At 45.6% G+C, this 15,286-nt stretch overlaps 1 protein-coding gene across 1 annotated transcript; it reads right to left on the minus strand.

Moving 5' to 3' along the window:
- Nucleotides 1–2,244: 2,244 nt before the first annotated feature.
- On the minus strand, nucleotides 2,245–7,048 carry LOC127342717 (uncharacterized). The gene is made up of 4 exons (XM_051368718.2): nucleotides 6,496–7,048; nucleotides 5,845–6,105; nucleotides 4,850–5,764; nucleotides 2,245–2,928 (listed from the first exon to the last, which is right to left on the minus strand). The coding sequence occupies exons 1-4, from the start codon at nucleotides 6,932–6,934 to the stop codon at nucleotides 2,468–2,470; spliced, it is 2,076 nt and encodes a 691-aa protein (XP_051224678.1). The 5' UTR covers nucleotides 6,935–7,048; the 3' UTR covers nucleotides 2,245–2,467.
- Nucleotides 7,049–15,286: the final 8,238 nt, after the last annotated feature.

Raw genomic sequence — 15,286 nt, forward strand, 5'->3', positions numbered from 1 at the left:
GATTGACCCGTTAGGCAATTTTAGTTACAGTATATCTTGCATATTTTCTTTGCTCTTGCATCAATCCATAGATTCTAACTTTTTATCCACACAAGAAATGGACTGTGTATATTTTTGAACGTCTCATGTGGGATCTGCTTTAACCATCATCTTAATCTTCACGAGATCTTTCGTACATGGTTGAAGATCACGACGAGAGATAACTTTTTCCAACATGCATGACCGCATAACCTCCGGATTGAACCACCATCTACATAGACGTTTTATATTTACCTTTTTTCGTTTTAGCTACTTTTAGATTAGTTTTGCAGCTCCGTGCATCCTAATTATGCAGAAACGGAGTGTAATATTTAAACCTTTAAATAATAAAGGAACATGTATAAAAAATGATAGATTTGGGACCTTATCTCTCCACTATTGCATACATCTAGCTAGCCTACCTTCTCTTATGGCGAATGGTGTTATATTTTGTTCTTGTACTTCCAAACTGTTGTTGGTGGGTTGTAATGACTACCTTTGCTATTTCATGGCTTTATTGAGAAACAACTTGTGATTGGATGGTTAGAAGGGCATTGATACCCCCGCCCACCAGGGATCAAACACTAGGTTTGATGCTTCGGTGTTTCATAAAAAGACGGTTTATTCCTTCAATAGGAGACGACGTTCCCGTCGACATGAGGCGTCCGTGGTGACTTCGTCATTCTCAAGACTCGCCGGATCAGTTTCTCGACTCGGTCTTCGGAGGCGCTCATAGGAATGCAGTGTGTGTGCGCGTATTTATAGGGATGAGTGTATGTACTTATTTGTAAGAGTTTGTGTTATACTGTGTTTCGCAAAAAAAAAATTTCATGGCTTTATTTTATAAGTCAAGCTAAGGCCTTTTCTCTAGTGACATTTCTCAGCTCATACGGAACTAGCGTGTTTCTACATGTCCTAAGCTCCATAGACTATCATAAACAAACTTTTAGAGGTATAGTCCCAGGTTCCAATCTCTTAATAGATGTCGTTCTTTAGAACCTTAACAGATGATTCCATATTAAACAATACATCAAAAGAATACTAAAAAAACTAAAAACATCATTGATCACGCGTGTAGAATATAAATGCATGTAGGTGCATGTCAAGTTTGAAATTAAAATACAAAAATATGTAACCTACATAAAAGACAAAATGTACTGTTTATAATATAAGGCCTAGACTCAGTATATCAAAGTTCCCTTTTCTCTTCTTTGTGTAGGTCACGTACTGTCGATTTTTTTGTAAAAAAATTACACCAGTAAATACCAAAGGTGCATATACGTGCATGAATTATTTTAAAATTTTCTAAAACATTTAAATTGAATATTTTTTAAATAGGGTACATGAAACCCCACTGTAATCATGGGAAAAAATGGTGTGCTATTTCAGCGCTAGTTGCACACTAGTACGCTACAACATATATGAAGAGTCTACGCTAAATTTAGTAATTTTGCTCACTATAGCACTATTTGAGAAATGTCATGCTACTATATTTAAGCCTACTCACACAAGGGCCCGAGTTCTCCTTTGAAGTTGCTTTTTGTTTGTCGTGGTGATGAACTACAATTAAATGGTTCATATTCTAAATCTAAAGATGATATTGCTAATGTTGATGATTCTTAATACGGAGTACTAAACTTATTATATGTTGTTGTCCCTGGGATGTTAATCTACTTTTTGTATATGATTATGTATATGTCTTTTTTACGATATCATAGCATGATATATATAGTGTATATAGCATGATATATATAGTGTATATAGCATTTGAAGAAGGCTGCTGCTTTTCTTTTAAGCACGCTATGTAATACTCTTGTTCGTTCTATCTAAAAAATACTCTTGTTCTTTAGTGCTAGTATATGTTTTAATCGTGCGGTAGAGTCTATTTTGTTTGTCACCTTAGCAGCTAGCATAGAAAAGCCCAGGACCAGCATGTACCTCTTACTGCCCGTGAGATTGCATAAGCCCAGGATCAACAAGGCTGGAGTCTGTCCTGGACAAAACATGAGCTACAAACAAGACAATACAACAATCTGTAGATCACATGCTTTCCAGGACTCTTGGATCTTCCTCCCTGAACAGAAGCATCACAGCCTCACATGATCGATCTAGAGGTACACATGAATACAGGATTGATTGTACACTTGGACTCACAAGACTGTCTAGAACACAAGGGCTGAGCAAAAGGAGTTGCAAAATGGCTGCATTCACCTAACACAGAAGAGCGCATCCAATCCAAGCTAGCTATCAACGTAGGCTTTACTCAGCAACAGTAACAATACAAGATTAGCATAATACAATATCTCAGGATCGATCCTGGGTAATTAATTGGTACCTCATTTGCTTCTAAGATCAGCGATTAGTGATCCTAGATAAGTAGATTACAGGCATTGGGCAACACTGTCAGGCATGTGGCTGGCAAAAAAAGGTTACATTGCATGCCCATCCATCACAAGGTGTCCAATTCTTGTAGCAGCTCTTCCATCGTGGGTCTTTGGTCAGGGTTTTCACTGGTGCAGACTAATGCAATCTTTGCCAGTTTAGCCACTTCGGTTGCCGAGTAACATCCTTTAAGGTTACCGTCAATGAGCTCATCGACGCTACCGGAGTCGAAGGGCAGCTGCATCGTCTTCCTTTTACCCGTGAGTATCTGAAACACAATTACCCCGAACGCATAGACATCGCTCTTCTCCGAGAACCGGCCGACGGTGGTGTACTCAGGGGCAAGGTACCCCATGGCGGCGCTCGCTTTGAGGGTCGAGAAGACCAGGTCGTCGACGAGGAGCTTGTGCAGGCCAGAACCGGATATCAGTGGCTTGTAGGTGTAATCCACCAGAACTTTGTCCGCCGATATACTTTGGTGAACAAGAGGAGGCTTGTTTGCTCTGCTACTGTGAAGATACCCAATTCCTGCAAAACAAGCATCCGTAAGCAACTTTGTCTTGCAAAAAAAATTGATCTACTACACCTATGCTAGCACAGCACAGGCTGTATCAGACCATCATTTTCAGTGATTGCAGATTACAGGCATCAAAAGTTATTTGTCAGTACAACATGTGACTATGGTACGTCGTTTCACAGGTTTCCCCTGTAAACATGTGAACAACCAGGACAGTCCTAGCATGGATAAACTGATGGACATTTGTTTCAGTGCTTTTGCACAAAAATTAAGTTGCCATGTGTTTCTGAGGCAGAGATAACAACTATTACCTATGTTCCAAAATGTAGTATGTTTTAGCTTTCCAAAACATACTACGTTTCGGAACTGAGGTAGTAGCTAGCATTTGGGGAATTTTGCTACTTTTGTGGACAGTATAAATGCAGAAAGAGTTGGTCATTAGTAAGCAAACCTTGCGTTGCAAAAAAAACTCAACCCTTTTGCTAGTTCTAGGTCAACCGGGAATTAAGTTAGTTCTAGACCAACTCTAAAACCATTAGATTTGCGGCAAGATTCGTGCACATGAGAATTACACTGAGTGTGCAATTACATGTGGGTATCCAATTGCACATCCTTTTTTCACAATTACACTTGAGTTGCACAGGAAATTGGGTGCCTGAGAATTAAATTAGTGAATTGTACATGAAATTGGGTGCCCGAGAATTAAATTATTTCTAGGTCAGCCGAGAACTAGCCGCATCCAAAACTCAAACATTGATCTACCGCTATGTTAGCACAGTACATGTTGTTTCCGACCAACATTTTCAGTACGTAAAATAACAAATAACAGGTAGCAAAAGTTATTTGTCAGTTTAGAGAGAGAGAGAGAGAGAGAGCTCTTTGAGAACCTACAAGCTGCACAGTTCGAAAATGCGACTATGGTAAACATGTGAACAACCAGGACAGTCCTAGCATCGATAAACTTACGTACATTTGTTTCAGTGTTTTTGCAGAAAAAATAAGTTGCCAATGCATCACATCTACGCCAGCTGTGTAGTAGTACGCAAAAGGCAATTCTGCAAAGCTGAGCCCAAACTGTTGCATGTCAACCATGTGTTGTTCAGGCAGAGATGACAACTACAGGGATTGTTTCAAAAAGAAAGAAAGAACTACAGTACTACGATTTGGGCAATTTTTGCTACGGAGTGAGTACTTTTGTGGACAGTATGAATGCAGAAATATTTCGTCATTAGCAGCCTCTACTGTCTACTAGCAGCCTAGCAGTGTACCATAATAAGTGATAGCTAGACAGTGACAAGGGGGATGAGTGCAGCTCCACTACCACCTATGCTAGCACAGCACAGGCTGTATCAGACCATCATTTTCAGTGATTGCAGATTACAGGCATCAAAAGTTATTTGTCAGTACAACATGTGACTATGGTACGTCGTTTCACAGGTTTCCCCTGTAAACATGTGAACAACCAGGACAGTCCTAGCATCGATAAACTGATGGACATTTTGTTTCAGTGTTTTTGCACAAAAATTAAGTTGCCATGTGTTTCTCAGGCAGAGATAACAACTATTACCTCTGTTCCAAAATGTAGTATGTTTTAGCTTTCCAAAACATATTACATTTCGGAACGGAGGCAGTAGCTAGCATTTGGGGATTTTTGCTACTTTTCTGGACAATATAAATGCAGAAAGATTTGGTCATTAGTAAGCAAACCTTGCGTTGCAAAAAAACTCAGCCCTTTTGCTTGTTTCAAAAAAAAAAAACTACAGTACTACGATTTGGGCAATTTTGCTACGGAGTGAGTACTTTTGTGGACAGTATGAATGCAGAAAGATTTGGTCATTAGCAGCCTCTACTAGCATCTTAGCAGTGTACCATACTAGTGATAGCTAGATAGTGACAAGGGGGATTATGAGTGCAGCTCCACTAGCACAATACCTTTAGCAATGCCTTTGATGATGGACACCCTCGTGGACCACTCGAGGACGTGTCCGCCATGGGCATGGCCAGCGCCGCCGCCGTCGACGTCCAAGAACTGCGACAGGCTCCCGTTGGGCACAAAGTCGTGCACCACGAAGCACTCTCCCCTGGCCCTGGAGCAGCAGAAGCCCCTGAGCCCCACGACGTTGTCGTGCCGCAGCTCGGCCAGCAGCTTGAGCCCCTTGAGGAACTCCGCCTCCTCCTGCTTGCAGCATGTCTGGCCGAGCCGCGTGACGACGACGGGCGTGCCGTCGCGGAGCGTGCCCCTGTACGTGGCCGCGAAGCTGCCCTTGGAGTTGGAGCTCTTCTTGTTGCCCAGCAGGTTGAGCTCCGAGAAGTACTGCGTGGCGGACTCCACCTCCTCCATGTTGAACCGGAGGCTCGGGGACACCTCCTGCGAGAACCCGACGCCGCTCCGCCCGTCCGCCAGCGGGTCCCAGCCGCTGGAGTACTCCAGGCTCACCAGCGTGGACGACGCGCTCTTGCGGAACGACGGCTCCTTCATTGTCGTCGTCGCCTCGGTGCTGCACCGGCCGCCGACGGCTGTCAGCGGCGGCAAGCCCGCAGCCGTCCTCTGCTTGCGCCACCGGTGCCAGGAGAAGGCGAGGAGACCGGCCGCCGTCGCCGCCAGAAGGATCACCGCGAGGACGACGACGGCGGCGAGCGCCTTCGTGGAAGGCGGGCAGTGGGTTCCGGTGCAATGCCCGTGGCCCCCGTCGGCGCTGGTCCGCGGCGGGATGCCGGCGCTGAACGGCTGGGGCCTGTCGGGGTCGATGAGGTCCGAGGACGTGCACGGCCGGAGGTCGGGTAGCCCGGTGCCGCAGAGATCGGCGTTGTTCCCGTACTGGAATCCGCCCTCCAGCTTCGCCAGTTCTGGGCAGCAACCAAACCAAATTAATTAGCCAAACTGATTCGGAGGTCGTTGTTTGCGTGGTGTTGTGTGGATTAATTACCGGAGGGCACACTGCCGGTGAGCGAGTTGTTCCTGACGTCGAGAGCGGCGAGGCGAGGCAGCCTGGCGAGCCTCACCGGGATGGAGCCGAAGAGGTGGTTGAAGCTCAAGTCCAGGCGCATGAGCTCGGGCAGGTCGCCGAGGCTGGCCGGGATGGCGCCATTGAGGTGGTTGGACTGCAGGGCCAGCACGGTGAGCTTGGTCAACAGGCCGAGCTGAGTGGGGATGCTCCCCGTCAGCTGATTGTAGCACAGCTGCAGAACTGCACACAGCAACCACATTAGCAGCGGGATTAGAGTGGCAAAAAAGGGTGAACAAACTAACATGTGCAGTAGTAAATCAATGCATAGCGAATTCGAAGTGGTATCTTCTGCAAAGAAAACGTTCAATCCTTGGCCGACGAACGCGTTGTAGAACATGGAACGCTTAGCAAAGGCTGGAATAGAAAAGGAGGAACCGAATCGAATCAATCCAGGCAAAGCAGTGCTATCGTCATGGTGTGTGTGTGTGAGATAGAGAGAGAGAGTCCACATGCAATGCAAGTAGGCGAGCAAGAATCTTCCAAAAAATACACGCGCGCGCACACACGAAGATGCCATGGCCGGAGAGAAGAGAAGCAGCAGACAGGGAGGAGGCTCTGACTTTTGCTCACCTTGCAGCGAGGCCATGGCGCCGATCTCGGGCGGGACGGGCCCGGAGAAGTTGTTGACGTTGAGGTATACGTCGGTGAGGCGGGTGAGGCCGGCGAGCTCCCGGGGCAGGGCGCCGTGGAGCGCGTTGTAGTGGAGGTAGAGGCCGGTGAGGGAGCGGAGGCCCGCGACGGCCGGGGGGAGCGTCCCCGCCAGGCCCTTCCCCTGCAGCGAGACGTTGGCGACGGCGCCGCGGCCGTCGCACGCGACGCCCTCGAACCGGCACGGGTCCCGCCCGCGCGCCCAGGACGGCAGCAGGCGGCCCGTCGGGTCCAGCGCCGCCTTGAGCGCCAGCAGCGCCCGCGCCTCCCCGCCGTCCGCCGCGGATGCCTGGCCGAGCAGAGAGCGGCACAGGACCGCCAATGCCGCGAGCGCGACGAGGCGGGAAGAGTCGGAGGCCATTGCCGCGCGGCGCGCAGGTGGTCTGGCGGTGGCGAGGAGATGGGAAGGGTGGAGGAGACAAGGGCGTGCAGAGGGGTGAGTAGTTCGAGGAGATGAGTGGGCGGGCAAATAACGTGGGTGACCCCGTGAGCGTGAGGGTCGGTGTGGCTGTGTCGTGATATGATGAAGCTGGGCACCGGAACTCGAGGGCACACCCGGCCAGGCCACAGGCCAGCCATCCCTAGCTAGGTTGCCCATTTTGCGTGGTGCAGACGTGCAGTCAGGAGTTCATCGCCTTTGTCTCCACCGTGGTCCGGCGGTTGCAGGGCTCGCAGAGCTCGTCGGACCTGTCGTCGCTGCGGCGTGCTATCATTTTCTCCGAGCGAGAATTAAGTTTGGAGTAGTTTTAGTTTTACCATTACCTTTGAAGATATTGTCGTTGCAGCATGTAACATGCGTCTACTCACTCGTGCTATTTTGGAAAAAAAAAACCTAGATCTATTTATTCCAGATCGAAGAATGGCGGCATGTTCGATGTTGATTTCCCTCTCAAGGGCATCATTTTTTTTGTAGCAGTTGTTGGATGGTGAGAAAAAAGAGGAAGAGCGGCGTGCACCTTACTGCGTCGATGATGGCGAGACTCGACGTTGTGGTGCAACAATGTACCGGTGACAGACATGCCAGAATGGATTCGAGGTGCTCGTTAATAATCTACTAGACCAGATGAGCACTTCTAATGTTCCCGATTTCTAATTGATTGGGGTTTTCATTTTTTTCCAGGTATAAGGCTCATCACAACTCATTGTTGGATATGCAGTTGTTGCGTGCTGGCTTTGGGTTCTTAATGTATGATCTTTGTAAGACATTTATTAAATAAATTAATAAAAAAGGTTGCATGCATCTTGCCCAAGTCATCATGCATTTTTTTTTTAAAAGATCAACTATAGTACCGTTTCAATTTTTATTATGGTTAGTACACGTCAGAATTATACATGAGTATATAGCTATACTTTTTCTCATTTGCACGTACAAATAGGTGAGTTGTCAGACCAAGAATTAAAGTTAGTTATATATCGGTTTGTAGCTCGAAGCTGAGCCACCTTCTCGGGGTTATCATTCCATCCTTGCGAGACCATACATGTATTTTACAGCTACTGAGAACTTCTGAAATCATCACCCAACAAGTGCCAAATTCTCCTGTAAAATACTGCATCTAGACCATCATGTCAAATAATTGCATATTGCTAGTAGCGGGGGCAGGAATTATGAACGAGATCGAAACTTCGAAATGCATCCGGTTGTTTTGCCCAACGGAACGTACGGACGCGAACCCTCCTAGCTGAACATCGACCCATGTTTCGTTTTGCACAGAGCCGACATTTTTATACGCACACGGACGATACATCTCGGCTTTGACCTCGATCGCCGGGTCTCTAGCAGCACGGCGGCCGGCCGGTGCAACTCCACCGAGCCGTTTTCGCCGTCGACGTGCATCCGGTCGTGCCGGTGGTTACGCCGCAGCAATTTTTAGTGCTCATCAATCGGCGGGCGGAGCGCAGGGCCCTCGACACGCGACAGTGTGAAGGCCGCAAAAAAGAGAGAATCTAATCACCAATGACACCGCCATACCAGTCAGGGGCTCAGGGAGTCAGGGCATGGAAGGAAGACTGCTCAGAAATGAAGAGCAAGCAAACGAAGCAAGATACTATCGTTTATGTTGACCTCCTGTACGTGTACATGCTAGCACGGCGGTGAACGGGTACATGCTCGACACGAGCGGACGCACGTGATATATCTGTCCCCATGCCGTTATATAATGTTTCACAAAGATTCACAAGTTAAATTAAGTTGTTTCTGCTTTTCATTTCCGTGCTTCGTTTCCTTGCTCTTCACTATGTCAATGTTCAGACAGATTCTCAACATAACCACCCAAAAGATCATTATGCCTATTTGGAGCACCTCTAACCAAAGCCCAAAACAGCCTTAGAGGAGAAAAGATAGGTCGCATAGTCCTAAGCGCCTCGACCCCAAGCCCAAGCCCAAAAAGGATTATAAAGGACTAAAAATGAGAGAGTGGCCCCTAAAACTCGAGGCGCCTCTCTCATATTTCCTCCCCACCCATCTCGGTGGCAAAAAATTGAGCTCCCGTCGAGCGGCCACCCCTCCCGTCCAAATCCACCACCAGTCGTCGTCGGCGCCACCGTTCTCCCCTCTCCCGGATGGAATGGCACCGGAGTTTTCCGCCGACGCGTCGCCGCTCAATTCAACCCTCCCGACGCCTCCGATGCCGCGGAAGCCGTTCGGAAATACCGGCGCGTTCCGGGCGGCGGTAGCGACCACCAAGGCCACCGGCATGATAGCGACCACCAAGAGCTCCATGCTTGTTTTACACCAATTCATATATGTTTTGTTTACACTTCGTTGAACTTTTACATGATTTGCGGCACTAACCTATTAACAAGATGTCACGGTGCCAGTTCCCTATTTTCTGCTGTTTTGTATTTCAGAAAAGTTGTACAAGAAATATTCTCGAAATTGGACGAAACAAAAGCCGAAGTCAATATTTTACCGAAACGAAGATGAAGTCCAGAGGGGGGTCAAAGAGGCGCCACATGGCGGCCAGACCCACCCTTGGCGCGGCCTGGCCTTGGCCCGCGCCGGGGGGGGGGGGGGTGTGGGCCCCTAGGCACCCCACCGATGTAAATCATCCTTCTATTTATACATCTTCTCGGGAAAACCCTGGATACCCGAGCCTCCATCCACACAAAAATTCGTCGCGGTCGCCATCCATCTCGGGGGTTTTGAAGCTCTTCCCGGCACCTGTCAGAGGGGGAAATCATCGCCGGAGGCATCTACATCGCCATGCCCGCCTCCGAAGTGATGTGTGAGTAGTTCATCCCTGGACTATGGGTCCATAGCAGTAGCTAAATGGTTGTCTTCTCCACTTTGTGATTCATGTATAGATCTTGTGAGCTGCCCTACATGATCAAGATCATCTTTATGTAATCCTATAAATATTGTATACTATGTTGAGATTGATTATATATTCATGTCATATGTTATTTGTGATCTTGCATGCTCTCCGTTGCTAGTAGAAACTCTGGCCAAGTGGACACTTGTGACTTCAAGAGGGGGTATTTATGCTCGATAGTAGGTTCATGCCTCTAGTTTTCTGGGAGAGTGACAATAACTTCTAGGACTGTAGATGTGTTGTTGCTACTAGGGAGAAAACAACAATGTTTTATCCGAGGGTAATTCTATTGTTTACTTTACACACATTGCTTAATGTGATAGTTTGTTGCTTACAACTTAATACTGAAAGGGCTTCGGACGATAACCTGAAGGTGGATTATTAGTCATAGACGCAGTTAGATTACGGTCTATGTATTGTGTTGTAATGCCCAATCAAATCTCATAGTAATCATCTTGTCATGTATAGTCGATATTCTGTCAATTGTCCAGCTGAAATTTGTTCACCCAACATGCTATTTATCTTTATGAAGAGACACCTCTAATGAACTGTGGTCCCCGGTCATGTTTCCTTTACTGATAAATTCAACTGCAATCCTATTCTATTTACTTTCTGCAAACATCTATTTTCACTCGATACGTCTAATCCTTTGTGTTCATCAAACCGATGAGATTGACAACCTCACTGTAATTTGAGGCAAAGTACTTTGGTTGTGTTGTGTGCAGGTTCCACGTTGTTGCTGACGCCGGTAGTGCGCCCTGTCACTAGTCAGCTAGCAACACCTTCAAAAGTCACGCCTTTCTCCTACCGATCGATTAAACCTTGGTTTCTTACTGAGGGTAACTTGCTACTATGATCATCATACCTTCCTCTTGGGTTCCCCAATAGTGTGAAGTCGACGTTACGATAAGCACCATCAGTCGCCGGTGTCCTCAACGACCATGCCTTCTCCCTCTTCCGTGGCGGCCGACGCAACTCATCCACGAGTTGCCGCCCGCGACATGATTGATGAAATGCCTTAGTCTCAAGCAAGTGCGACTGAGATTGGGTTCGCCGAATTCATGTCTTAATTGGATTCTACACACACTCAAGGGCTTGCACTTGAGGCAGAGAAGTTGGCCAAGGAGAGGGAGAATGCCTACCGCACCATCATGTCCATGAACCCTAGCTCCTTGGATGATAAAACTAGGGCATATTGCGAGATCGCTCGTGCAAAGATCTTGGCTCGGGAGAGTGGTGGTGGTGGTGATGGTGTTTGAGGGTGGCCGAGATGGTGGTGGCATCGATAACATAAACATGATATGTTGTGCTTTTGGATCAAACTTGATCGATCTGATGTTTTTTGGATAATACTTATGCATGTTTGAACTCTGTGTGTTTGAGATGTTTCAAAAATGATGTTAAAATATTTTAGTCCTTCAAGACTTTAGGGTTCTGATGTCTACGGGTGCTTCTATTCTTGTAGACAGTGTTGGGCCTCCAAGAGCAGAGGTTTGTAGAACAGCAGCAAGTTTCCCTTAAGTGGATCACCCAAGGTTTATCGAACTCAGGGAGGAAGAGGTCAAAGATATCCCTCTCATGCAACCCTGCAACCACAAAGCAAGAAGTCTCTTGTGTCCCCAACACACCTAATAGGTGCACTAGTTCGGCGAAGAGATAGTGAAATACAAGTGGTATGAATGAATATAAGCAGTAGTAACGGCGCCAGAAAAGTGCTTGCTGGCGTGCAGTTGATGGTAGTAATATTGCAGGCAGTAAAGATGCAGTAGAACAGTAAACAAGCAGCGATAGCAGTATTTAGGAACAAGGCCTAGGGATCATACTTTCACTAGTGGACACTCTCAACATTGATCACATAACAGAATAAATAAATAGATGCTAGACTCTACACCCTCTTGTTGGATGATGAACACCACTAACTGTGTAGGATTACACGAACCCTCAATGCCGGAGTTAACAAGCTCCACAATATTCAATGTTCATATTTAAATAACCTTAGAGTGCATAACAGATCAACATAACCAAACCAAGTACTAACATAGCATGCACACTGTCACCTTCACACTACGAAAGGAGGAATAGATCACATCAATACTATCATAGCAATAGTTAACTTCATAATCTACAAGAGATCACAATCATAGCCTACGCCAAGTACTACACGATGCACACACTGTCACCATTACACCGTGCAGGAGGAATAAACTATTTTAATAACATCACTAGAGTAGCACACAGATAAATTGTGATACAAAACACATTGCAATCATAAAGAGATATAAATAAGCACTTCACTATGCTACTCTGAATTACTCTCTGGCAAGATAACGAACACTAATTCATCATGTAGGCAAACCTTAAAGATGCATTCCCAAGTACTAATGAACACCCCACGCTGTCACTTTGAGCATTCACAGGAGGTACTAACACACCACAATTTCATAGAGACATCCAACTCAAATCATAACTCAGTGAATAAGTATTCTGTGAAATATAGCCTAAGAGACCCACACGGTGCACACACTGTCACCTTTACACACGTGGGACAAGGAGTCTCCGGAGATCACATAAATAAAATCCACTTGACTAGCACAATGACATCTAGATTACAAGCATCATCATATGAATCTCAATCATGTAAGGCAGCTCATGAGATTATTGTATTGAAGTACATAGGAGAGAGATGGACCACATAGCTACCGGTACAGCCCCGAGCCTCGATGGAGAACTACTCCCTCCTCATGGGAGACATCAGCGTTGGTGAAGATGGCGGTGGTGTCGATGGAGGAGCCTTCCGGGGGCACTTCCCCGTCCCGGCGGCGTGCCGAAACAGAGACTCCTGTCCCCCAGATCTTGGCTTCGCGATGGCGGCGGTTCTGGAAGGTTTCTCGTACCGTGGCTTTTCCGTCTCGATGTTTTAGGTCAGGGACCTTTATATAGGCGAAGAGGCGGAGTCGGAAGGTCGACGAGGCGACGACACGATGAAGGCGGCGCGGCCAAGGCCTGGGCCGCGCCAGCCTATCATCCGGTGGGCTGTGGGCCCCCTCTGGCGACTCTCGGGTGTTCTGGAAGCTTCGTCCAATTCTAAGACTCTGGGCGTTGATTTCGTCCAATTCCGAGAATATTTCCTTACTAGGATTTCTGAAACCAAAAACAGCAGAAAACAGGAACTGGCACTTCGGCATCTCGTCAATAGGTTAGTTCCGAAAAACGCATAAATATGACATAAAGTATGCATAAAACATGTAGATATCATCAATAATGTGGCATGGAACATAAGAAATTATCGATACGTCGGAGACGTATCAGCATCGCCAAGCTTAGTTCATGCTCGTCCCGAGCAGGTAAACGATAACAAACATAATTTCTGGAGTGACATGCCATCATAACCTTGATCATACTATTGTAAGCATATGTAATGAATGCAGCGATCAAAACAATGGTAATGACATGAGTAAACAAATGAATCATAAAGCAAAGACTTTTCATGAATACTACTTTCAAGACAAGCATCAATAAGTCTTGCATAAGAGTTAACTCATAAAGCAATAAATCAAAGTAAAGGTATTGAAGCAACACAAAGGAAGATTGAGTTTCAGCGGTTGCTTTCAACTTATAACATGTATATCTCATGGATAGTTGTCAATGCAAAGTAATATAACGAGTGCAATATGCAAGTATGTAGGAATCAATGCATAGTTCACACAAGTGTTTGCTTCTTGAGGTGGAAAGAGATAGGTGAACTGACTCAACATAAAAGTAAAAGAAAGGCCCTTCGCAGAGGGAAGCATTGATTGCTATATTTGTGCTAGAGCTTTGGTTTCGAAAACAAGAAACAATTTTGTCAATGGTAGTAATAAAGCATATGTATCATGTAAATTATATCTTACAAGTTGCAAGCCTCATGCATAGTATACTAGTAGTGCCCGCACCTTGTCCTAATTAGCTCGGATTACCAGGATTATCATCGCAATACACATGTTTTAACCAAGTGTCACAAAGGGGTACCTCTATGCCGCTGTACAAAGGTCTAAGGAGAAAGCTCGCATTTGGATTTCTCGCTTTTGATTATTCTCAACTTAGACATCCATACCGGGACAACATAGACAATAGATAATGGACTCCTCTTTAATGCATAAGCATGTAGCTACAATTAATGTTCTCATATGAGATTGAGGATATATGTCCAAAACTGAAACTTCAACCATGATTCATGGCTTTAGTTAGCGGCCCAATGTTCTTCTCTAACATTATGCATGCTCTAACCATTTAATGAGTGGTAAATCTCCCTTACTTCAGACAAGACGAACATGCATAGCAACTCACATGATATTCAACAAAGAGTTGATGGCGTCCCCAGGAGCATGGTTATCGCACAACAAGCAACTTAATAAGAGATAAAGTGCATAAGTACATATTCAATACCACAATAGTTTTTAAGGCTATTTTGTCCCATGAGCTATATATTGCAAAGGCGAATGATGAAAATTTAAAGGTAGCACTCAAGCAATTTACTTTGGAATGGCGGAGAAATACCATGTAGTAGGTAGGTATGGTGGACACAAATGGCATAGTGGTTGGCTCAAGGATTTTGGATGCATGAGAAGTATTCCCTCTCGATACAAGGCTTAGGCTAGCAAGGTTATTTGAAACAAACACAAGGATGAACCGGTGCAGCAAAACTCACATAAAAGACATATTGTAAACATTATAAGACTCTACACCGTCTTCCTTGTTGTTCAAACTCTTTACTAGAAATTATCTAGACCTTAGAGAGACCAATTATGCAAACCAAATTTTAGCAAGCTCTATGTATTTATTCATTAATAGGTGCAAATTATATGATGCAAGAGCTTAAACATGAGCACAAAAATTGCCAAGTATCAAATTATCCAAGACATTTTATCAATTACTACATGTAGCATTTCCCGTTTCCAACCATATAACAATTAACGAAGCAGTTTCAACCTTCGCCATGAAAATTAAAAGCTTAGAACACATGTGTTCATATGAACCAGCGGAGCGTGTCTCTCTCCCACACAAGGATGAACTTATTCAAACATAAACAAAAACAAACAGACGCTCCAAGTAAAGTACATAAGATGTGACTAAATAAAAATATAGTTTCAAGAGAAGAAACCTGATAATGTTGTTGATGAAGAAGGGGATGCCCAAGGCATCCCCAAGCTTAGATGCTTGAGTCTTCTTGAAATATGCAGGGATGAACCACCGGAGCATCCCCAAGCTTAGACTTTTCACTCTTCTTGATCATAGTATATCATCCTCCTCTCTTGACCCTTGAAAACTTCCTCCACACCAAACTCGAAACAACTCATTAGAGGGTTAGTGCATGATGTCTACGGGTGCTTCTATTCTTGTAGACAGTGTTGGGCCTCCAAGAG

The sequence above is a fragment of the Lolium perenne genome, chromosome 3 (genome assembly GCF_019359855.2).
Source record: "Lolium perenne isolate Kyuss_39 chromosome 3, Kyuss_2.0, whole genome shotgun sequence".
Lineage (NCBI taxonomy): Eukaryota > Viridiplantae > Streptophyta > Magnoliopsida > Poales > Poaceae > Lolium > Lolium perenne.

Coding starts and splice junctions, on each gene's coding strand:
- LOC127342717 (XM_051368718.2), bottom strand. CDS start 6,934: ATGGCCTCCGACTCTTCCCGCCTCGTCGCGCTCGCGGCATTGGCGGTC. Junction 6,106..6,495: donor CGCCATGGCCTCGCTGCAAG/GTGAGCAAAAGT, acceptor TGCTGTGTGCAG/TTCTGCAGCTGTGCTACAAT. Junction 2,929..4,849: donor CATCAAAGGCATTGCTAAAG/GTATTGTGCTAG, acceptor CTTGTTTTGCAG/GAATTGGGTATCTTCACAGT.